Source organism: Cadophora gregata, assembly GCF_030347475.1.
Source record: "Cadophora gregata isolate MNR1 chromosome Unknown scaffold_18, whole genome shotgun sequence".
Taxonomy (NCBI): Eukaryota; Fungi; Ascomycota; class Leotiomycetes; order Helotiales; family Ploettnerulaceae; genus Cadophora; species Cadophora gregata.
The window spans coordinates 1,512,276-1,535,469 of NW_026695941.1; the positions used below are offsets into that span (position 1 = coordinate 1,512,276).

General features: G+C 48.4%; 7 protein-coding genes across 8 annotated transcripts; 3 read left to right on the plus strand and 4 right to left on the minus strand.

Moving 5' to 3' along the window:
* The first annotated feature begins 390 nt into the window (after positions 1-390).
* On the plus strand, positions 391-2,142 carry ONS95_006894 (uncharacterized protein). The gene has a single exon (XM_058500378.1). The coding sequence runs from the start codon at positions 738-740 to the stop codon at positions 1,914-1,916; it is 1,179 nt and encodes a 392-aa protein (XP_058350215.1). The 5' UTR covers positions 391-737; the 3' UTR covers positions 1,917-2,142.
* A 138-nt stretch (positions 2,143-2,280) lies between these two features.
* Positions 2,281-3,887, minus strand: ONS95_006895 (uncharacterized protein). Its single transcript, XM_058500379.1, has 2 exons — positions 3,360-3,887; positions 2,281-3,202 (listed from the first exon to the last, which is right to left on the minus strand). Exons 1-2 carry the CDS (start codon positions 3,727-3,729, stop codon positions 2,949-2,951), a joined length of 624 nt encoding a protein of 207 aa, XP_058350216.1. The 5' UTR covers positions 3,730-3,887; the 3' UTR covers positions 2,281-2,948.
* Positions 3,888-3,994: 107 nt separating this feature from the next.
* Positions 3,995-11,240, plus strand: POL2 (DNA polymerase epsilon catalytic subunit). The gene is made up of 3 exons (XM_058500380.1): positions 3,995-4,831; positions 4,882-5,024; positions 5,074-11,240. The coding sequence occupies exons 1-3, from the start codon at positions 4,224-4,226 to the stop codon at positions 11,031-11,033; spliced, it is 6,711 nt and encodes a 2,236-aa protein (XP_058350217.1). The 5' UTR covers positions 3,995-4,223; the 3' UTR covers positions 11,034-11,240.
* ONS95_006897 (uncharacterized protein) lies at positions 11,241-13,839 on the plus strand (the record flags this gene model as incomplete). Of its 2 annotated transcripts, none has more annotated exons than XM_058500381.1 (3): positions 11,241-12,021; positions 12,169-12,639; positions 12,819-13,839. In XM_058500381.1, exons 1-3 carry the CDS (start codon positions 11,810-11,812, stop codon positions 13,837-13,839), a joined length of 1,704 nt encoding a protein of 567 aa, XP_058350218.1. In that variant the 5' UTR covers positions 11,241-11,809. The 2 variants fall into 2 exon arrangements, with proteins under 2 accessions (XP_058350218.1, XP_058350219.1); XM_058500382.1 differs by having other exon boundaries at positions 11,597-11,658; positions 11,731-12,639.
* Positions 13,840-14,898: 1,059 nt separating this feature from the next.
* On the minus strand, positions 14,899-15,696 carry ONS95_006898 (uncharacterized protein; the record flags this gene model as incomplete). The annotated part of the gene is made up of 3 exons (XM_058500383.1): positions 14,899-14,947; positions 15,171-15,384; positions 15,633-15,696. The coding sequence occupies 3 exons, from the start codon at positions 15,694-15,696 to the stop codon at positions 14,899-14,901; spliced, it is 327 nt and encodes a 108-aa protein (XP_058350220.1).
* Positions 15,697-17,726: 2,030 nt separating this feature from the next.
* On the minus strand, positions 17,727-18,611 carry ONS95_006899 (uncharacterized protein; the record flags this gene model as incomplete). The annotated part of the gene is made up of 2 exons (XM_058500384.1): positions 17,727-17,923; positions 18,008-18,611. 2 exons carry the CDS (start codon positions 18,609-18,611, stop codon positions 17,727-17,729), a joined length of 801 nt encoding a protein of 266 aa, XP_058350221.1.
* Positions 18,612-19,350: 739 nt separating this feature from the next.
* On the minus strand, positions 19,351-21,866 carry ONS95_006900 (uncharacterized protein; the record flags this gene model as incomplete). The annotated part of the gene is made up of 10 exons (XM_058500385.1): positions 19,351-19,677; positions 19,789-19,917; positions 19,973-20,552; positions 20,609-20,763; positions 20,815-20,905; positions 20,963-20,993; positions 21,043-21,114; positions 21,176-21,293; positions 21,442-21,597; positions 21,660-21,866. 10 exons carry the CDS (start codon positions 21,864-21,866, stop codon positions 19,351-19,353), a joined length of 1,866 nt encoding a protein of 621 aa, XP_058350222.1.
* Between the last annotated feature and the right edge of the window lie 1,328 nt (positions 21,867-23,194).

Genomic DNA, 23,194 nt, shown 5'->3' on the forward strand with positions numbered 1-23,194 from the left:
CGAAACTTAGTTCTAGAAATGACAACAAATAAATGTACGAAAGGTGTAGAAGTCTCAGTTCTCCTAAGTAAACTGCAATACTCCTGCTCTTTACGCAGCTTTTCAGTCTTGGCCAGCGACGATCTGACGATTTCCACTTTTTACATGAGAAAGATTGCTGACAGGTTTGCGGATCACTACATACGATACTTTCGCCTAGAATACCCGAATCTCTCGTAGCGTATATCAAACATCAAATAATTCTGAATCTGTACTATGTAAAAAGTCATCTACCGCATAACATAGATGGCCGTCCGGCCATCCTTCGCGCGTCCATTACTGTGATCTCACGTGATTATATTCCCGCTGTCAGGCGGGCCGAAATGCGCCGATGGGCCAGACCGCCCACAGCTCCAATCAACCCCACCATCGAGCATGAACCCAACTTCACTCCACTTCAACTTGACTACAGCAATCGGGCACTGATCAAATCACACATTTCATCTCACCTCAATTTATTCCTCACAAATTTACGGAGTTGTCTCTTCACTCCAGAGTCACAAGCTGCTAATATCACCAGAGCTCGACCATCAAAGACGAGAATAGAACCCTGCTTCTGTCCCGCCGCCTGACATCACAGCTGACCGTTTCCGTCTTCTTTGAGCAAACAGACCAGGGCATACAGGCATACAACCTGGCAACGCATCACCACATCCCCTCGCCTTCCTCTTTCCAGACCACATCCTCCGCACGTCCCAATGTTAAAACCACACGCCATGTCATCCCTCCCGCCGTCGCATTTCCTCTCCGCAACATCCACATCCACATCTTCCAGCTCAACCTCACATTCCCCCAAACGCAAACGCGGCCTCCCAGCAATATCAACCATTCCACCTACACCACCACGTTCCTGTCCAGCTCCAGATTTCGAACCTTCCTCCTCCGCCGATATGCGACTTAGTACCGAGATACCTGGGGTCACAATCGTGAATCATAAGAGCGCTGCAAACAAAGAAAAGGCCCGAGATGAGGGGCAAGATGGACCAGGAAGTCCGCGCACGAAAGTTGCGTATAATTTCCAAGGACTGAGGCTAGAAGATGCAGGGACGGTTTCGCGCTTTGAACTTGATGGACCCCGGCCGAGGAAAGGGAATGGTTTTGGTGAAGATGGGGCGTTTGATGACGAGGCTGATGTGGTAATGGATGGGAATGGAAATGTGGATCGAGAAGAAGACCAGCAAGTTTCGAGGAAGAAAGTCAAGATTGTGAAGCCGAAGAAGAGGGTTGAGGTCCCGGAGACACCACAGCATGTAGGCAATGCGGCTGGTGCTGGGACTGGGCGGAGCCGGGGCGAGGAGGGAAAATTTGGCATTTTCATAGGCGAGGAGAGGATCGTTGATCCGGTGCTGGAGAAAGCTGCGAGGGGTGTGGTGTTGAGTAATAGTGTGGACGAGATGGTATTTACAGGGAGTGGAAAGCCGAGAAGTGGCCACGGAAATCTAAAAGGGACATATCCCTCAATAAATCGCCTCGCGGAATCAAAATCCCGGAAGAAAAGAGCCGGCACACCACCGCCAACGAGCTCTTTCTCAAGCGAGGACATGGAAGCTGAGCCTGAGATAGACAATGAAAGGGCTTCTCTCACGTGGCACGACGACGAAATCACCGGCCATAATCCTACGGACCCAGATGACGATGGGGAAGGCATTAATGGTATTGGATTTAAACCTACGCCTGCGGAGGCGTATGCCAGGACGCAGAAGAGGAGACAGCAGATGGCGGAGTATCGGAATAGGGAGGCGAGAGAGGCGAGGAAGATGAGGAGTGAGAGGAGGAGGGGGAGTGAGATGTCGAAGGCGAGTAAGGAGGAGCAGGAGACGGCGAGGAGGGTGAGGTTTATGGAGGCGGAGGTGAAGAGTGTGGTTTCGACTTCATAGTACTTACTGGTGGGGATGGGTCTGAGGATTGCATGGCGGGGCGTTGAGGAGCATGGATTGGGATTGATACCTATGGGAAAGCGCTGGATATGCTGCAGAGCTTGACTCTTCGCTCCGTCGGAATTGCGGGGAAGAGAAGGGCGTTGATATGTTTTAATGATACACTGCTAGTATTTTGAAGATTACTAGAAGCTATAAGATACCCACGAAATTGATTGAATGCTTGAAATACTATTCTTCCTTTTAGGAACCTAGGCTCCTTTTTCTGGAACCGCACCTAAACACGGTAAGCGAGAAACTGAGTCGCTAATACTGGCCGCAGACACACACCCTACCCTGACCTGACCAACCAAGGCTCAGATCGGAGATATTTTTTGACAACTGTATTTCTGCTGGCTGATGCGCGCGACTGGAAGAGATATATTTTTTTTCTTTGGCCTATGACAACTAGAATCGTTCGGCTCTTATTCATATGTGTGTATGGTACGCACGCTCCTTTGACGCTGACGCATCTCAAATCATAAGTTATTGTAGTGTTGACGAGGGTTTCTGTGGAGTAGTTGAGTGGTATTGACTGTTCGTTAGGCTGATTTCACGCTGACTAGACCAGACCAGATCATCATCTTTGGGTCAGGCGGCATGCTGGAGGAAACCGAGGAAGGAAACTGCTGGGTTGAAGAGAGCGGCTTAGGAGTTCTAATCTGCCTGATACTCACGGTGCGGTGCTGTTTGAATATCGAAATGACTAGAGAAAAAGAGAAAAGTGATTGAGTAATATGGAGCTGGCTCGTTGGGTGATTTAGTTTTGCTTCATTCAGGAGAGCAGGCCATTCTTTGTTTGATTAGGAAGGGTGGAGATGGGCCGATCTGTCTGGCGGGCATCAAACTCAGATGGACGCATTGGCGCTTGCAAACACATGGCTTATATACAGCAGATACACAATCCGCAAGCGTTCGGTTAACTTACAAGATCACATCATGATACATAAAGTAGTACACTCCTCTTCCCCAGCTCTTTCCCCCCTATTCCCTCTACCAAACCTTCCACCATCTCCTCCTCCTCTCCTCCTCCGCCTTTCTATCCGCTTCTTCTTTCGCCCTCCGCCTCTCCTCTCTCTTAATCTTTGCTGCGGCTTCCTTCTCCGCTTTCTTGCGGTCTATGATTTCAACTGCGCGTTTCATGTGGTGTCGCTCTAAACGGCGGCGATACAGACAAAATTCGTAGTTGGCGAAGGAGGCGAAGACGAAGGTTCCGACGGCCCAATTGGCGGCTTTGGGGATTGGTGCTATGGGGGAGTGAGTAAATGTTTTGAAAGTAAGAAGTTCATGAAGTCGCCTAAATCTCCCAAATAGAATTGCCAAACGAGTACTACTCGAGACACCAATTCCACAAAGCTGGAGATACCTCAAGCTATAAGGATATTACTAAAGAAATAGACCTACCACCCCAAAGTGCCCTCACACCTCCCATGCCAAATGCGCCACCAATTCCCAGTAACAGACTCTCCCGCACACAGGGATACATATGCACTTGTTTGAAATCCTGGATCCGAACTGTCTTGATGGCGCTCACTAGCGTGGGCACTTCTTTCTGCCCACCTGCAGTATTCTGCCCTGAACCTTCTGGTAAAGCATTGGCAGAGACTGGACCGGCTAGTGGTTTTGAAGGCGACTGTGGTGAGTTGAAGACTTCGTAAGTCTTTGGAGAGGAGGATGTTATCTGCGGTGGAGGGGAAGTTGCACTGGGTGGTGGGAGTGGCGGTGTTTGGGAGGGAGAAGAGGAGGAGGAGGTATCTCTGGTATCACCGGCCATTGTTGTGGTTGTTAATATACAGACAATGGGAGTATGTTGCAGGAGTGGTGGATCTGCGATATCAATGTGCGGAGAGAGACTTCCTGGCTCCCGCAGTTCTTTTAGTGTAAGGCTGGCATTTGGTGGATGCAAGGCTGAAAGCCAGGGGTTGTCTCGCTTCCGATGTTTAAGTGCTGAACGCGACTTCTCAGACTTTCTTTACGCGTCTGACGCGATTTTGCTACGCGCTCAGCTCCGGCTTGTAGACTCCATACCACATTTGAACCTTACAACACCACAACATCACAACTCACCTCAAAGCCACAAACTCGAGGCAAACGATTCGATTTCTACTAATTCGGGTCCGGAATTTCTCGTCGAATTCAAATTGGACTTCACAATTGCCCGGTTCCATGCCAATTCTTTAAAGAGCTGCAAAACCCCCTATCCTCCCACCACCACCTACCTATCCTACTTGATCTCGACACGCAGTCCTATCTGCGAATACCCTCACCATGCCCGGCCCCCGCATGCCCAAGAACGGCTACCGTCGCGGCGGAAAACAAGCCTACCACGGCCCTCGGAAAGCCAAAACCTTCACAGCATCCAAAGGAGGGAACGAAGCTACGTACTCTGACGAGAAGCGCGAAGCAGTCCGTCTTGCACACTCCATAGATGAAGCACAAGGTTTTGCACGCTACGAATCAGGCAAGAAGAAGACCGGCTGGTTGGTAAACGTCAAAGCTACATCTGTCGAGGACGCAAAGATTGCAGACGGGCGGGCGGCGCTGGATTGCTATTTCCTGGAAGATGATGGGGGAACGTTCAAAGCGACGCTGGAATATGACCCGTATTTTCTTGTGGCTGTGAAGAGGGGTCACGAGGCCGAGGCGGAGGAGTGGTTGAAGCGTGCGCCTGGTGGAGGGGTGGTTAAGAGTTTAAAGAAAGTTGAGAAGGAGGATCTGCAGATGCCGAATCATTTGCTTGGGTATAGGAGGACGTTTTTTGAGCTGCGGTTTGCGAATGTGAGTGATTTGCTGGCGGCGAGGAGGGATATTATGCCCATTGCCGAGAAGAATAAGAAGAATATGAATGCGATGGATACGTATGCGGAGGTTGCTAGGTATGTTGTTTCTGGGGAATGATTGAGGGAGCACTGCTGATACAGTGCAGCGCAAATGCTGGTTTTGACCTTTTCGATGATGACCGAGACGATGAACGACGACTTAATGTTTCTGTGGCAGATGCAAGCGATTTTATTGTGGATATTAGGGAATGGGATGTACCATATCACGTACGAGTAATGATAGATTTGGGTATGGAAGGTCCTGGGCACACGCATGAAAGCATCGCTGACATACCTAGATATACGGACTGGAAAATGGTATTCGGTCGAGGCGAAACACGGCGTTACAACAATGAAATGTTTAGAAGAGCGACTGGAGCGTGCGGATCCAGTGGTAATGGCATACGATATCGAGACGACGAAACTGCCTCTGAAGTTCCCAGACGCTACAATCGATCAGATCATGATGATATCGTACATGATAGATGGGCAAGGGTTCCTGATCACGAATCGAGAGATTGTTTCGGAAGATATCGAGGATTTTGAATATACACCAAAACCGGAATATGAGGGCCCGTTTATGATTTTCAATGAGCCGGACGAGAAAGCAGTGATCGAGCGGTTCTTTTTACATATCAAGGAAGCACGGCCGACAGTAATTGCGACTTACAACGGAGACTTCTTCGATTGGCCATTTGTGGACGCCAGAGCAAGTGTTAATGGAATCGATATGTACCAGGAGATTGGATGGCGGAAAGGTCCAGAAGATCAATATTGCTGCGACTACAGTGCCCATATGGATTGTTTCCACTGGGTCAACCGAGACAGTTATTTACCGCAAGGAAGTCGAGGTCTCAAAGCCGTTACGACAGCCAAGCTTGGATACGATCCAGATGAAATCGACCCGGAATTGATGTTACGGTATGCGAGCGAAAAGCCCCAGGTACTTTCGGAGTATTCCGTTTCCGATGCGGTGGCGACATACTACCTGTACATGAAATACGTTCATCCTTTTATTTTCTCACTGTGCACAATTATTCCTCTGGGTCCGGATGCAGTGTTGAGGAAAGGAACAGGAACTCTGTGCGAGATGTTGCTCATGGTGCAGGCATACCAGAAAGAAATCGTCTTGCCGAACAAACACGTTTCACCCAAGGAGGCCTTCTGGGAAGGCCACTTACTGGAATCGGAAACATATGTGGGTGGTCACGTCGAAAGTATTGAAGCTGGAGTCTTCCGCGCCGACATCCCTGTCAATTTCGCTGTGGATACAACTGCCATTGATGAGTTGCTCGTGGATCTGGATGCGGCGCTGAAGTTCAGTATCACGGTCGAAGAAAAGAAGTCGCTCGATGATGTTACGAATTACGACGAAATAAAGCAGCAAATCGCGGATCGACTCAATAGTCTAAAGAAGACTGCGAATCGAAGCGAGAGGCCCCTAATCTACCATTTGGATGTTGCATCCATGTATCCCAATATCATGACCACAAATCGATTACAACCGGATTCTATGATCCAGGAATCGGATTGTGCGGCTTGTGATTTCAACAGACCTGGAAAGACTTGTGATCGGAGAATGCCTTGGGCCTGGAGAGGAGAGTATTTGCCTGCGAAACGAGATGAATACAACATGATTCGGCACTCTCTCGAGAATGAACGCTTCCCTGGCAAGTGGCCGAACAGCCCTGCCCGGACATTCCAGGATCTGTCTGCTGACGAGCAGTCCACATTGGTTCGGAAACGTCTTCAAGTCTACAGTCAGAAAATCTATCACAAGATTCACGAGTCAAAAACCATTGAGCGGGAGGCTATCATCTGCCAGCGAGAGAACCCTTTCTATATCGACACTGTGTCAGAATTCAGAGATCGTCGGTACGACTACAAAGGGAAGCAGAAACTCTGGAAAGGCAAGACAGAAGCCATGAAAGCAGCCGGTGCTTCGACTGCCGAGATCGAGAGTGGAAAGAAGATGATTGTGCTTTTCGATTCGCTTCAACTGGCTCACAAGGTCATTCTGAACTCGTTCTATGGTTATGTCATGCGAAAAGGTTCTCGTTGGTATTCTATGGAGATGGCTGGTGTTACCTGTCTCACTGGTGCGCACATCATTCAAATGGCACGTCAGCTAGTTGAACGAATTGGTCGGCCTCTGGAACTGGACACGGACGGTATCTGGTGTATGTTGCCGGCCACTTTCCCTGAAAACTACGGCTTCACTCTCAAGAACGGGAAGAAGCTCGCCATTTCATATCCTTGCGTCATGTTGAACCATCTTGTTCATGCCAAGTTTACGAATCACCAATACCAGACTCTCAAGGATCCGAAGACTTTCCGATATGAAACACATAGCGACAACTCCATTTTCTTCGAAGTTGACGGTCCGTACCGCGCCATGATTCTGCCTACGTCTAAGGAAGAAGACAAGAATTTGAAGAAACGTTATGCTGTTTTCAACGATGATGGAAGTCTGGCAGAGTTGAAAGGGTTCGAGGTCAAGCGAAGAGGAGAGCTGAAACTCATCAAAATATTCCAACAGCAGATTTTCAAGTTCTTCTTGGAAGGCACGACCCTGACAGAGACATACACTGCGGTAGCGAAGGTTGCCAATCAATGGTTGGATGTTCTCCACTCGAAGGGAGAAACGCTCGCCGATGAAGAACTTATCGACCTCATTTGCGAGAACAGAAGCATGTCCAAGACTTTGGAGGAATATGGGACGCAAAAGTCGACATCCATCACTACTGCCAAACGTCTGGCCGATTTTTTGGGCGAACAGATGGTCAAGGATAAGGGTCTGAACTGCAAATATATTATTTGCTCGCGGCCGAAGAATGCACCTGTCACAGAGCGAGCCATTCCAGTCGCTATCTTCTCAGCGGAAACTACAGTGAAACGCTACTTCCTTCGCAAATGGCTCAAGGAAGATCCTACAAACATGGATCCCAGAGCGTTACTTGATTGGGATTACTACCTTGAGCGTCTTGGTTCAGTCATCCAGAAACTTATCACGATCCCAGCTGCACTCCAGAAAGTCCGGAATCCTGTACCCAGAGTCCCACATCCCGAGTGGCTGCAAAGGAGGATCAATGTTAAGGAAGACAAGATGAAGCAGAAGAAGATGACGGACTTGTTCAAGTCAGCTCCCCTGGACGAGATCACAAACTTGATGGACCCTCGAGCTGGCGATATGGAGGATTTTGGAGTCAAGCTATTAAAACCAAAAGCCCTTGGAGCTCAGCTCTCACAAGCAACACAAAAATCTCAGAAACGAAAATCTCCTGAACCAGCTGTTGCTGTCTCGACAAATCCGTATGCTGCTTTACCGGAGAAGATGCCAAATCCAACGGAAGACTACGAAGGGTTCCTCGAGTATCAGAAACAGAAATGGAAGATCCAAAAACAGGCACGACTTCGACGAAGACATCTGTTTGGAGAGTCTCGAGTTAGTGCGCAGAACAATATCGGAGCCACGTTCCAGAACCAGGCGGAGATCACGTATAAGAGCACTTGGCAGGTGCTTCAGTTGAGAGGTACGACTAGTCCGGGAGTGGTATCAGCCTTCGTGCTCATCGATTCGAAAATCCATACTCTAAAGGTCAAAGTTCCGCGTCAAGTATTCCTCAATTTGAAGGGCAAGGAACTTCCGGATATTGAGGTCGATGGCTGTGAAGCTCAAAAGGTCACCCATACATTGCCTAATGGTCACCCGTCCGTGCATCTGTTCAAGCTCACGATGCCGGAAACGGTCTATGTAAATGATGCACAGAAGCTCTCGCTGTTGTTCAATCATCCCAGTGTTGAAGGCGTATACGAGAAGCAGGTTCCTCTCAGCATTCGAGCTGTGCTTCAGCTGGGTAGCCTGTGCACTTTTGATGAAACTCAACCTGGTGTTCTCGGAAAAGGTCTTGAGTCTGGCTTCGATCTGTCTGGACTTCGACGAGCTGTTTCGAAGAACCCGTATCTCACCCAGTCTCCTATGGCGTATCTCTACCTGTACCACGTTGTTGCTGGCGATCGTCAAGTATTTGCACTGTTCTCCTCTGCTAAGGAACAAGCAAATGTTGTTATTCTCCAGAAATCGAAAGATTCGGCTCAGGACCTACCAAATATCGGAAAGATTTATAGTGATATGCTGGCAAGGAGAGAGCAAGAAGCAGACGGTCAGGATTGGCAGACTTGTTTCACATACCAAGAGAAGCTGCAATTCAAGACTAGCCAGGTCACCACAAGACGGAAAGCTTTGCTTGAGGTTGGTGATATCGTGAAGAAGATGCGTAATGATGAGTCGAAACCACTAATGCTCGTCATTCAATCTCCTCAACGACGCATGCTTATTCACGATATTCCAATCCTGGCCGACTTCCCAGTATTGCCTTTGAAATACGAGATTGCAGACAGTAATCTCCCTCCGCTTGGATGGCAGGCTTTTGTTGCCAAGCGCCTGGTCAATAATTATCTGAGTCTCGGATCCTGGATTGTGCATCTTACTGAGCTTGCAAGATATGGTGATGTACCACTTTGCAATCTCGAGAGAGATGATCCACGATTCCTCATCGATATTGCGTATGCGAGACGGCTGCAGAAGAATAATGTGGTTCTATGGTGGTCTGGAGGGCCAAGGCCGGATCATGCTGGATATGAACAGGATGATGTTCTGGGACCCTTGGACACGGTGCAGATGCCGTCCGTCAACAATCCTGGAACCTACCCTTCTGTTTGTATCGAGATTGATGTACGGAATCTGGCAATTAACACGATTCTCACTTCGTCACTCATTAATGAGCTGGAAGGAAGCGACTCCATATCTTTCAACCCCGCAGCACCCCAAGACGACTCCCCGAGCGATGGCACGAATGTACTGTATTCTGATAATGCATTTGCAACTGCTGGTGTCACTGTTCTTCGAGAGATGGTCAAAGCTTGGTGGACAGAGGCGTGTAAAGGAAGCAGCATGGCTGATATCATGGTCCAACATCTCGTCCGATGGGTTGAGAATCCCGACTCCTTCTTGTACGACCGATCTCTGCACTACTACGTGCAGATGATGTCCCGGAAAGCTTTCCAGCAGCTCATGACTGACTTTCGTCGTGTTGGATCTCACGTTGTCTTCGCCTCGTCTAATAGACTGCTCCTCCAAACAACAAAGTCAGAAGTCGGGAATGCATACGCTTACAGCCAATATATCTTGAAGTCAATAAAGGCGAAACCACTCTTCCACTTCTTGGATTTGGAGATCAAGGAATACTGGGACTACCTTGTATGGTACGACGAGTTCAACTATGGAGGCAAAGCCACAACAGAAGTCGTTGAAGCAGAAAATCAAACATTGGATTGTATCATGCACTGGCAACTCAGCAAATTTCTCCCAATTCCGCTCCAGCCAATCTTCAACGACTGGGTCGTCGAATTCGTTGAGAAGATGCACGCTCTCAAGCGTCCTACACTCGGATCTACGTCTACGCCCCGGGCGACCCATATCCCAGTCCGCGAACTCGGCGACGACAAAGAGGACAAGATCATCCTCGGCAAAGACTTCGAGAGGCCCCTCAAGCGCCAGATCGCAGGCCTCATCCGCCGCCAAAAAGACGAGATGCTGCATCCAGAACTCGCATCCGATTACAGCTTCCCCGTCCTGCCGGGCTCACATCTCACCTTCTCGAACCCGGCTCTGCAGCTTGTCAAGTCTCTGATGCAGGTCCTCAGTCTGGACCGCAATATCACCATGGAAGCTAGACTTCTGCGAAAGGAGTTGCTAGCTCTATTCGAGATCAGAGAATTCAGTACGGAAGCCCGCTTCGAGAATCCCAGCGAGAGTCTGAAGATCCAAGGCGTCATCTGCGAGAACTGCACCATGAGCCGCGACATCGATTTCTGCCGTGACGAGGACGTCATGCCTCTAGATCCCACTTCTGGTTCTGGCCCTGCAGGAGAAACCGTATCGGGAACAGCCTCCACTAGACCATGGACATGCACATTCTGCTCGTCGGAGTTCAACCGTCTACAACTCGAGGAGAGGCTCATTGCTAGCGTTCAAGCTATGCTTGGGGAGTGGGCGGGCCAGGATCTCAAGTGTGTGAAGTGTAAGAGTGTTAGGGTTAATGATTTCATGGAGCATTGTGCTTGTAGTGGGGCTTGGGGGGAGAGCGTGGATAGGGAGGCGTTGGTGAGGAGGTTGAGGGTTATGGGGAATGTGGCGAGGGTGGGGGGTTTGAGGATGTTGGGGGTGGTGGTTGAGGATGTGCTTGGCGGGATTTAGATGGTTTAATATAGGGGAGATGAGAAGAGAGTGATGGATGTTGGACATGGCGCTTGGTGGGAGGTGCTGCTTGGGGTTGGATTTGGAGTCTAGCTGCATTTGTTTGTTTACTCGCTTGGGTTATTGTCGGTGTTGGCGTTAGATGATAGGCATGGCGCTGCATAGTTTGCGTACATAGGTAGATAACGATATTACATACGATGAACAATAACCCTCCTCTTCGCGTTTCTCATGTCTTGATCCTCCCAAATTGTACGCTAGTACATCTCCTTTATCCGTGTGCAGACGGCGTCTCTTCATGCTTTCGCGCAAATTTCCCAGGCTGATCGCTTCGCTTGTCGGTTAGAAATGCATCAAAAGTCGCCATAGAGTAAATCCGAAAGTTCGTCTTCAGATGCTCTCAAAGCTCCAGAAGGCTTTTTATTTTCATCGCCTCTCCGAACAATGCGTTTTGTTTAGAGTTAGAGTTCATACTGGGTTAATTGAGTTCGTCTCGGCTAGACACGTGATGGAATTAGCGCATTGGGGACAGCATTCATCTCACTTTCCCACCGTTACCTCACCTTTCTCTTTGCACAACGCGAAACACGCGATCTTCATTAAACCGATCTAGATTCTTTGACGTGTATGTCCAAGCCTGAATTACTCCCCTCTTCATCCATTGCTGGCACAATGCATCGCTAACACAATTCCCCAGAACCCAAACTTGGTGTACAAGTCCCAAAAGATAGCTCGGGCACGGCGGAAATTGGATCCGTCGTTCCAGCCCAAGCAAAATGTCGTCCTTCCTCCTCTCGAGTTGGAGCGCGCTATCGACGTCGACGGTCGTTGCAGTTGGTCTTGTAACTGTCTTGATAGCTTCGCTATGGTTTCTTCCAAGAGAGGAATTGGATCCGAAGGAGCCGCCGCTGGCGAAGTCGAGGATTCCGGTGTTTGGTCACGTGATGAATTTGTTGTGGTATCAGAATACGTATTTTAGGATTTTGCAGTGAGTTGATTTCTACATTCTTTTAATGTGGAAATATTGTTGTGTTTTTTTCAGCTGCGTCTGAGCTATCCGACTTTTCATATTCTCCAAGCCCTCCATCCTCCTCAGCCAACACCACTGATAAACTCACGCACTAACTCTCTCAAGCAAAACCCAACCTTCCCCCATAACAACCCTCCTCATCCTCACCCAACGCATCTACATCATTTCCTCACCCACCCTCGCTCAACTCGCCTTCCGCCTCTCCAAAACCATAGATTTCGAAACCATCAAGCAGAACGCTTCGGTCAAAGCCCTCGGGTTTGATCAGCACGGTATAGATATCGTTAATGCTCCATTACTACCTGACCCGCATGTCCCGGGCAGAATGTCGAATTATATGACGGACTTGCATACGGAGATGTATGGGGCTTTGGCGCAGGGCAAGCAGTTGTTGGATACGAATAGGAAGGTTTTGGGGGGGTTGGTGGAGATTTTGAACGAGATTGGTGGGGATGGGTGGAAGGAGATGATGTTGTTTGGGTGGTTGAGGGACTCTTATACAACGGCTAGTGCGGCGGCGTTGTATGGTGAGGAGAATCCGGTAAAGTGGGATAAGCGGTTCATCCAAATGGGCTGGTAAGTTCTTTCTTCTCAGCCTCCTTTCTTCTCAGCCTCCCAATCCCGTCCTCTTTCGCCCACACCTCTCCACATACTTCCCCCCCCCCCCCCCCCCCCCCAGCCTCTCTCCTAATCTTCGACCAACTCTATATGGTATACCTACCTACCCACTACTCACGAACCCTCTTTCTCTCCAGGGATTTCGAAAAAGATCTCGGCCTCCTAGTCTTGGACACTTACCCCTCCATCACCGCCCGCAAAGGCCACCTCGCACGTCAAGCCATAACCGCCTCCTTCGAAACCTACTACGCCCGCGGCCTCCTCTCCAACGCCAGCGCCTTCGTGCAAGGCCGCGCCCGCTGCGCCCGCAAATGGGGCCTCACAACCACCGAGATTTGCAAAGCAGACATCAGCATATTATTCGCGGCTGTGACGAATACAGTCCCGAATGTGTTTTATATGCTTTGTTGGATCTTCGAACGGCCTGAGTTGGTTGCTGATCTCAGGGATGAGATTGAAGGTATTGTTAAAGAGGGGAAGGGGAATGGCGAACCAGAGGGTAGCGAAAAAGGGAGAGAGATGTTCCTTAATATCGAGGGGTTGAGAGAGAATTGTCCTCTCCTAACAGCCTGTTTCCACGAATCTCTCCGCCTCGTCAAAACAGGTTTCGTGATCCGCACCGTCCTGGAAGATACCCTCCTCGCAGACAGGTATCTCCTCAAGAAAGGCGCCATTGTGCAGATCCCTACGGGTGTCTTGCAAGCTGATGTTGACACTTGGGGGGAGGATGCCGGGGTTTTTAATCCTCGGAGGTGGATTGATGGGGATGAAGATTCGATAAAAGGGAAATCTCGATCACAAAGTGGTACGAATGGGATCACGGATCTGGCGCAAAACGTGTTCAAGGGAAAGGAAAAGCGCAAACTCCAGAATAGCGCGTATATCCCCTTTGGAGGCGGGAAGAATCTTTGTCCGGGGAGACATCTCGCTTTTACTGAGATTACGGCGTTTGTGGCGGTCTTGGTTTTTGGGTTTGATTTGGAGGGTTGTTCTGGTAAGGGGGGAGAGGTGATTAAAGCGCCGGAAATGGCGACGAATAAATTGGGGGATGGGAGTACGAGTCCGAAGGGGGATGTTAGGGTTAGGATGAGGAGGAGGAGGGGGTGGGAGGGTGTGAGGTGGGGGTTTGTTGTTGGTGAGGAGGAAGGAGGGGAGTGAGTGATGGGTGATTGGTGATAGGTGAGGGGAGGAGGGGAGGAGGGAGGAGAGGGAGGAGAAGGGGGAGAGGGGTAAGAGGGGCCGGGGTGAATTAGAGGGGTGAACTAAAGGGCAGGAAGAAGGAAGGGAGGGTGAGAGGGGTTTGAGGGTAATCGGCCTGGAGGAGGAGGGTGCGGTTCGAGATAGATGATTATAGAGTCATGGGCTAGGCATACTCATACTGTTTTTGTATTTCAGTAGTCTCTACAAATAGAAAAGAAGGGGGAAAGAAGGAGAAAAGAAGAAAGCAGAAGAATAAACAATGAATAGACATAAACAGCAGAAATCTCATTCTTCACATGTCAATAGCTCGCCGGACTCGATCGTCCAGAGCTAGCCAAGTGAAGCTTGCTACAGTAATACTACTAGCTTCAGTAAAATGGTGTGAAGGGTAAATTATTGTGCAGTATCACTACAGCAACATGCTGTATGGTCATAGAGATCTTGGGGTTATGTAACTTGATGTTTTTTTTTATTTTCTTCTCCCCACATATATCTCCATTCCACCTCAATATCCCCAACCTCAAAAGAAACAACATATCCATATCCATATCCATAGCCAGCAAACAAGCAAGTAAACAAGCAAGCAAGTAAACAAGCAAGCAAGTAAATAAATCCCCACCAAATCAACAAAGCTAATTCACAAACTCAACAGTTCAACTCAATTCAATTCAATTCCAAGAAAACACCACCACACGATACACGATATAAGATCTATGATCTAGCTGTCTTTCTTTCTCATCTTGTGTATATATGCAGTTTTATGCAATTGTATTTATATTCAATTTTCGCTTATGCTACGCAAGGCAAGACAAGGCAAGGAACTGCAATGCAATGTGATGTGATGTAATTTCCAATTGTGCCACATGACTTATCCGGTCGATTCAATGAATGGTAGAATGGTATATCCTCCGCCAAGTAGCTAGCTAGTAGCCCGCATGCAATGCTGGAATTCGGAAATCGAAATCGATGATGAGAGACGTGTGAGGCGTGAGGTGTGAGAAGGGGAAGGGAAGGAGTCTATTCCTTCTTCTCGGGAATGACTTTCTTGATGTTGCGGTCGACGGCACTGTTTGAAGGAGGTTAGCCATACATCCCGATACAATTCTCCTATGGCCACTTGCGGCCATTCATCTTCTCCTTCTCTTCCCAGGTTGTTTCCAAACAACGAACCCTCCTCTCCTCTCCCAAGCCATCTCCTACACAAACACAAACACCCCACCAAAAGCAGACACCCACAAACACACATAACCAAGCGCGAGATAAAATAAAATAAAACCAGGTAAACTCACATCGCAGCCCTCTTAAGCGGCGGCTCCACCTTCTCCACCCCTCTCTTAATCCCCGGCTCGACCCTCTCCGCCTGCCTCGAAACATGCGGCGTCACGGCCGCGAAACCACGACTCCATCTCGGACCCCAGACTGCTGCTTGGGCTGCGAGGCGCTCTTCGACGCCTGGGATGAGGCATAGTAGGGGGACGCTGCCGACGGCGCAGGAAACGCCGACTGTTGGGGAGGGGGAGGTTAGCTTACAGTAAATGGGAGGGAATTTGCGGTGGGAGGAGGAGGGATGGGAGGAGGAGGGGAGATGTGAGAGGGAAGGGAGTGGAGGAGGTAGAGGAGAAGGGAGGAGGGAGGAGGGAGGAGGGAGAGGGAAGGAGAGGAGAGGGAGGGAGGAAGAGAGAGGAGAGGAGGAGGGAGGAAGAGGAGAGAGAAGGAAGAGGGAAGAGAGGAGATGGGAGAGATAGACGTACTGGCTGCTCCTCCGAGACGACCGGGAGAGAGAGTGAAGGTACGCGCGGCTGGGAGAGGAGGCATTTTGCTTATACTGTGTGCGTATATGTATCGGTGTAGTTGCTAGGTAATCGTCTAATTATCCGTTCGTTTCAAAGAAGAAGAAGAAGCTATTCACAATCGCAGTCTCTGAAGCTGTTCGTGTTGTTGATGGATGAATGAAGAGAAGAGAAGAGGGAAGCTCTCGAATCAAGGTCGTACGAGTAGTGAGCTCAGCTCAGCTCTTGTAGCAGGTACGAAGCGGGGTCAGCGCCTTGATTGGAGAGCATGTGAGACGAGAAGAGTGAGTCTAACTGTATCGGGACCAGAATCAGGAGGAGGGGACTCTCCCTTAGCGAATGGGGACGCGGGGAAGAGGGGCGAAGAGTGGGGCGCGTCGCGGGGGAGGGGCCCCCACTGGGAAGGGGCGGGGAGGCTGGGCGGGAAGGAGAGGATGGACCAATTGGAGAGAGGGGATTTGGATAGGGTGTGGTGAGGGACCTGGTGGACCGTGCTGTTTTGGCTATGATTCAGTATTTCTGCACTCGACTCGACACGACATAAATAATAGGAGACATAGAAGAGGTTATGCATGCTTGGAAAAGAGGGTTTTAGTACTTATCTTCATTACCTGACACAGATCAACATGCTTCTTGGAAGGAGGGTGCAGGCACAAGATTTTGCCTTGGCGGAGAGAATTAAAGGAAACCCAGACAACACTTCCCTCCTCGTTCCTGGCACATTTCGATTATCTGGAATAATTATCTGAACAGTCTGTACGTGCCCGAGACATCAATAGTTATAATACTGTACAGCTTCACCGAATAGTCGATGGCTGGCTCTGTTCGGCTCCGGCCCATCATTTCACTCACTCACTTGCCAAATTCCGTGTCCCTTGATGCCATGCACCCCGCTGAATGGGGAAAGGAAACTAGACACATGTACAGCGCTACTCACGATCGTTCGTCACAAACAACCACCAGTCCAATAAACAGAAAACTTCAAAATAAATCACTCATAAACTAAAATTGCTCCATCACTCCATCATAGGGATTCATGCCATGCTATACCCTCACTTGATTTTGTGACGCAACCCTCAGAATAGGCGTAACCTAAACGGCGAGCGAAGGCAGGCGATCAGATCTCACTTCCTCACTATTTTTTCACCCGGCAAGTTCCCATCGTCGACTATCACTCACCTACATCGAAAGTATATAAAGCTCAAGAAACCAATACCATCCCAACTCCTCACAAAATTAAAATCGCTTTTCAAATTGTCCCGATCCGATCAAGGCCCAGACACCAAAATCGATTTCACTACTCCACTAGACGAAAAGCAATTCGTTGGGGGGGAAAAAGTACTTATCAAAGACGGCGCATCTGGAATTAGTGCGCGAGACTGTTTGCTAAAATGGATTCACATGTTGGTATTGCGGATCCGACCGAAGATTTTGGGAAAGTGTGGTCAGGGAGTTCGAGGGGTTGGAAGGGGACTTATGTATCATATCTTATAATTCGTCCCAATTTTCTCCGCCTATCATTATAATCATCCCATCTTTACATTTGTTTTGTGATATTGTTACCATTTGTGATGTTGTTACCATATGGGAGAAGAACAGATTGCTGACTTGACTTTAGGGTGGTATAGGGAGAGTGTTGGCGGTTATGTCTGATGATGTTGTGGATATAGGGGATGATGGAGAGGGGATGAAATTGGGAGTTGTGTGGGAGGAGAATGATGGTAGGGGGGTGTGAGAGAGCCGTCGAGGTTTGATGTACTGAAGGCTCGTTTCTAGTTTATGGTGTGCAGTATGTAGGTGTTGTGGTATAGGCCCATATTAATTTGATACTTCGTTTGCTCACAAATAGAGTTGCTACCATCGTGTAGCGAGCTGGTTATGCTCACGAACACAACTCTTGAAATGATTGTCTTGTAACTTTTGTCCCTCGTTTTCAGGGAAATCTTCTCCAGAACTTTCTATAAACAGCATGAAAATTTAAGGGGTCTCCAAATCTATTCAAGATTGACTCTCAATCTCTTTTCGGAATCCAGTACTTAGCGATATTCGCTCCAGTTACTCCTCATCCAACTCGGGATAATGGCGGTAGATTCCCATACCATATGCTTGTCTCCTATCACTTGCCAAGTAGCTCTTGAGATTTGGACGTTCCTTGACTCTTTCGTAAAGTGCAAAGACTTTCGTGAACTTGTCCTCTTTCTCGATCCGCTTCATAGCGTTTGGGAAAGCGTGTTTGATTCCATCGATACATTCTGTTCCACATCAGTATCAAGACTTCCAGCGAACCAAGTACACATTCATCGATAATTTCACAATAAATGAATTAGAAAACTCACGAAAAAGCACCAAATCAGCATACGTCAACCTCCCACCATAAAGCCACTCCCCACCCTTACTCGCCTCCCCACCAAGAACCCTCTCAAAATACCCCAAAAACTTCGGCAACCTATTCTCCAAATAATCACCCGCCTTCCTCTTCGCCTCGACCTTCTGATCCTCATAATACAGCCCCGAAGCAACAGGATGATGCACATCATGCGGCTCGTTGCTCAGCCCATCCAGCGCCGTCAGCACCAGCTGATTCACGTGATACACCCCACCTTCATCCTCTTCAGCTGTGGGGACGAGGCCCAGCTTTGGAGCGAGGTAGAGCAGGATGTTGGGCGTTTGGTTGATGGTTAGGGAGCCGTGTTTGAGGATTGGGGGCGCGCAGATGGGTGGGTTGAGGGCGTCGCCGTGGTTGGAGGTGGAGATTTGGGAGAGGACTAGGTCTATGCCTTTGGGGTCTTGGGCGGTGTCCGTGTAGGGTGTGTTGGACTCTTCGAAGGCGAGGCGAATGTGTTCACCGCGGCCGGGGAGACCAGGCCAGTATATTAGCTCGTAAGGGGTATCTTCTTTACTGGTCCTCTGGCGTTTGGCGGAGGGTTGAGTTGAAGCCATTTTGATGGTGATGAAGGTGAGTCTTAGCTGTTGAGAATAAAGTACGGGTCGGCGATGGGTATTTTTGAAGATGTGTTGAAACCTTGGCGATGTTTCTTTGAAGATGGTCAAGTACTGTATTGGTGATGCTGGATTTGAGTTCGGTTGAGGCTCAGGAGGGGTAGAAGTAGTTTCGGGAATGGAGCGCACTAGTTTAGTTCCCTGTTCGGGCTGACATCTCTTATTTCCGAATGTAAACAAACCTGAAGCGAGAACTTAATCTTTTGTCATGTTCTTGTTCTTCATTTGGGATTTGTGGGAGATTTGGAGCCCGAACTTGGTACTACGTGGCCGATAAATCTGCCTTGTCCATACATCATGGAAATAACTCGCGTGATAACCCCGCATCGCCAGCTGCCAGATATTCCGTCGAAAACTGAAACCAGAAAATTGGAACAAATTTATTCGATTTACGAAAGCCGCCGCGGACTAGAAGTTTAAACCCTAGACGTCCGAGTCACAATCGCAACACTTCTGCTATTCAAAACATCACTGCACTTGGACAACGAAATGGATCAAGGTCAAATGGAAAGGAGGGAAGAGCTCAGCGCATCAGCAAAATAGCTTACGCACAGGCTGATCCCAAAAGGTTTTCTTGAAATATCTTGATAAAATGAGTGTATGAAGTAGATTCTCTCCCTGGCAATTAATGCCCCATAACATCCAGCCCCCGGAGTCTCACTCCCCCCTTTCAGTTCCTCTACAGACCCTCCTTGTAAAGCCTTTCCTGCTGAACAAACTTGACATTCTTCGGCTCTTTGCCAATGTAGTATGGAGCAGACTGCCAGTACGCGCACTTCTCCCGATCGAGCAAGTCCGGTCCCATTCCGTAAGAAAAGTCTTGCTCTGTTTGGCCTGGCTTACCCAAATTCATTACTTCACGTTCTTCAGAAGTGTACATCGGCCACTCGTCTACATCGTTATCTGGGTCGGGGACGCCAAAGCGTGCGAAATTGACGATGGACTTTTGAAAAAATTTGGCTAGGGTCTCGTCTGCTGGGCCCAATAGCGATGGGGATGGGTAGTACTGTTTTGAGTGAGCTAAGTGGGATATTTTGTGACAAGGACGTGCATGTGGATGGTAAAGAAGAAAATAAGAAAGATGGGGGGAAATAGAGAGGGCGGCGGGGAAGCGTACTGTATATCCAGTGTCATAGCCATGAATTGCTGGGAGAGTATTGAATGAATATCGATACACAGGGGCGCGCATGAATGACGTGAGAAAAGCTTCGGTCAAGTAGTAAGAGTTACACTGGATGGCAATGTCCTGTCCACAACACCGTCAGCGACTGTCTTTCTAGGGAGGGGCGGTAGACTCTCACGTCAAGGAAGTCGGAAACATTTGCAATTTTCTTTTGGGCCAAGATCAATGGACTCGTCTTGATCGGATAATGCTCGTCAATAAACTGCAAAACTGACTCTGGGATCCCGGGATATAACTTCCAACTGTGTTCACGAAGCTGGGCAGGGGAGCGAATCCATGGTGGAGTGAATAGCAATCCGTCGTACGCCGTGTGCCCAACCATCAAGGAGATACCTTGATGATAAGTCTTCCTCGAACCTCCGCTAAGAAGCTTGCCAGGAAGGCTGGGCACATAATCTCCATCCACAGTGGGACCGAAGTTGAAGATGCCATAAGGGGATTTGAAGGTCATGTTGGTATTTGCTTCTTGTAGGACTTCGGTGTCTTTCTCTAGGAGTTCCTCTAGATTTTTGGCTCCTGTCAACTCAAGATATTTCTCATAGATGCGATCGTCGTGTGCGGGATCGGGTTGGGGAAAGAAGCCTGCGCTTTGGACAATAGCTTTATCGAAGAGGGGTTTGTAATCTCGATTTCCTCCTCCTGCTGTGAGGTGGTGCAAAATCGAAGATGCTCCAGCACTCTGTCCCATGACCGTAACTCTAGGTAGCCAGTCAATAGAATTTCAGGTGGTAGGGAAAAGACGGGAGAGTATTACCTTTCAGGGTCTCCTCCAAACGCTTGGATGTATCGTTGTACCCATTTCATGGCGAATCTCTGGTCGTGGAGCCCGAGGTTAGGAAGGCCACCGTCTTGTCTAAATTTGGGTCCACCCAGCCAGCCAAACGCTCCGAGACGATAGTTCATTGCCACCTAATAATCAATCAGTGGATGATTTTGAGATAACTGAAAACATGGACTTACATATATGACATTCCCATCGTGCTGACTCCCTTCTGCGGCTTCGAAAAGTCCAGCTGGACTACCAAGAAGATCCTTCCACCCGTAAACAAAGCTACGCGTCCAATTTAGCACGTCCGAGTTCTAGTAAGTTCCAAAGTATACAACTCACCCTCCTCCGTATATCCACACAATTACTGCAGCTTGAAGATATCAGTTTATGTATGAAATGAAAAGTACTGCCATTCTTACCTGAAGCTTCCTCTTTCTTCTCCCAGACTGTTTTTGGGACCATAACGTCGAGAGTAAGGCAATCTTCGTCGACTGAGGCGGTTTTGACTGTCAGAATATACACGCATGTTGAAAGAGTCAAACAGAAGCTCACCTCCTGGAATAGGCTCAGGCATTGCGCCATAGTCTTCCGGTTTGATCTCATCTCTCCATCTTGGTGGGAGAATGCCCTCGCTGAAATTACCTAGAAAGTCCTTCGCAATGGGCACCCACTTGACCAAATTCAGCTTTATCATCTCTCAAAGGTTTGGCTTTACAATCTCTATGCAGTCGAGATTTGAAATCTATTTTCAGAGTCGAGTCGTGGATATCCTTTTTCTTTTTGTTCTTTTCCAAAAGAAATTGTGGATATTTACTTACTCCGACCTGTTCTTGTGGACACTTGTGGTCAACTAGTCCTTTGTTCACCTCTTCCCGTATACTTTGAGGCTCAACTGCCGCAAACCAGCGAAGGTCACTTTCGGTGGGCGGCTCAGCGTATGGTATATTTCGGAAGGCTAAGAACTTGTCTTTCTCCTAATACCTCAGAATTAGCAAATGAAGATTTTATGCACAGCATGATATATAGACATATGTACCAGTTTTCCCTCGTGAATTTCATACCCAAGATCGATTTGGTTTTCTTTCAATTCTTGGGCTCTTGCTCGATGAGGGTAGACGAAGTCTTTGTACTTCAGGTTGTTGAGACGTTCGTTTCTGGACTGGAACTTTGCCAGCACAGTGCTTGAGGAACAAGCAAGTGCCGACAGGGTAATGAGGCCAAGGGATTGGGACCTCATTTTCATGCAATTGATGACGGAATTTGCAATAGAAAGCAGTGAAGGCAGACACCGAGCAGTTGGAGCTTTGAAATGGTGCAAGATGAAGATCAAAGCAGTCATATACTGGATCCATATTCTGAGGAACCAAGAACTACTGCAGCTGAGTACTTTCTGCAACTGAATGGTATCTAACTTGTACGAGTTGGTGCTTCTGTCGATCATTCGATCATTTGGTGATGGTAACACATACTCATGACGTGTAAGACGGAATGAACCTCCATACGTTTGAGTTCAGTGATCAAATGGAGATCCTCAATTGCATTGCAGCTGCATTAATGCGACAGAAGCGCATAACGTGCAGTAACGAGCTTTCAAATATGATATTGGGTCAAAATAGTGTAGATTTGCCAATTGTGGTGCGTACAGCTGAGGAAACTTGGGCTTTTGGCTTATTTTCTTTTTCTCACAAATTCCTACAGTTTCTAAATGTCATTATGAGCATGCCAAGTGACATGTTCATGAATGACACTCATGGGAGTCAAAGAGAAACACCAATTCTCCGGGGACAATCTGCGAAATTTGTTCAGTCGGGTCCATTGTACGACCAGTTTGGTTCCCTGAAATGAGACTGGGAAATTGCAACATGAACACGACCGATATCGTGTAACATAATCACATTTTATGGTTGATCAGCCCTCAGGGCGGGTAGTCGGTTTCATTTGTTCTCGTTTGCCATTCGTCGAGGTCATATTACTGAGACCACATCAAACACTGCCTGAAGGAATCGCATGAGTGTAAGTGGATCAACCTGCATGCTCATCAGCAGCTAGCTAGAGCTGTGCCAACTTCACAGCCTCATTTGCTTAGCATATCTGCATACTTGTGACAACAGTCAAGATGATGCTAAATATGATAGCCCAAACCAATATAATGATCGTTCTCCAAGCCTATCATCGTGTCAGACTTCTACAATTATCCCATGTCGGTGTCCTGCTAGGACAGTCTCTTGAACAATTGGTAGTCAGAACTTGGTAATACCGAATTGGCTCTGCCAATTGTCCTAATTTGGTTGATACAACGTGTAGCACTTGAGGGGAGACGAGAGATTGGACGATCAAAAGCACGTGTTCATTCCTTTCGCGACCATGGTCTTTGAAAGCCACCCAATTTTGAATACACTGTCTGGTAATATCTGAAATAAAAATGATAGTATTCAGGTTGGTATTCCTGCAATGTTTCGACCCAGCGTTGAGCATATATGCCGGCGACTCCGTCGGGGCAAGGATTTGCGAGTGTTTCCTGGAGAGAAGCAGAAGGAACCAAAGTAGAGTTCAGTAGTCGAGAGCGGCCCG

Bases quoted from the DNA above. Each gene is read 5' to 3' on its own strand.
- ONS95_006894 (XM_058500378.1), top strand. From the start codon at position 738: ATGTTAAAACCACACGCCATGTCATCCCTCCCGCCGTCGCATTTCCTC.
- ONS95_006895 (XM_058500379.1), bottom strand. From the start codon at position 3,729: ATGGCCGGTGATACCAGAGATACCTCCTCCTCCTCTTCTCCCTCCCAA. The intron at 3,203-3,359 runs GTAGGTCTATTT...ACTCCCCCATAG, and splicing joins TGTGAGGGCACTTTGGGGTG to CACCAATCCCCAAAGCCGCC.
- POL2 (XM_058500380.1), top strand. From the start codon at position 4,224: ATGCCCGGCCCCCGCATGCCCAAGAACGGCTACCGTCGCGGCGGAAAA. The intron at 4,832-4,881 runs GTATGTTGTTTC...GATACAGTGCAG, and splicing joins ACGTATGCGGAGGTTGCTAG to CGCAAATGCTGGTTTTGACC. The intron at 5,025-5,073 runs GTATGGAAGGTC...TGACATACCTAG, and splicing joins ACGAGTAATGATAGATTTGG to ATATACGGACTGGAAAATGG.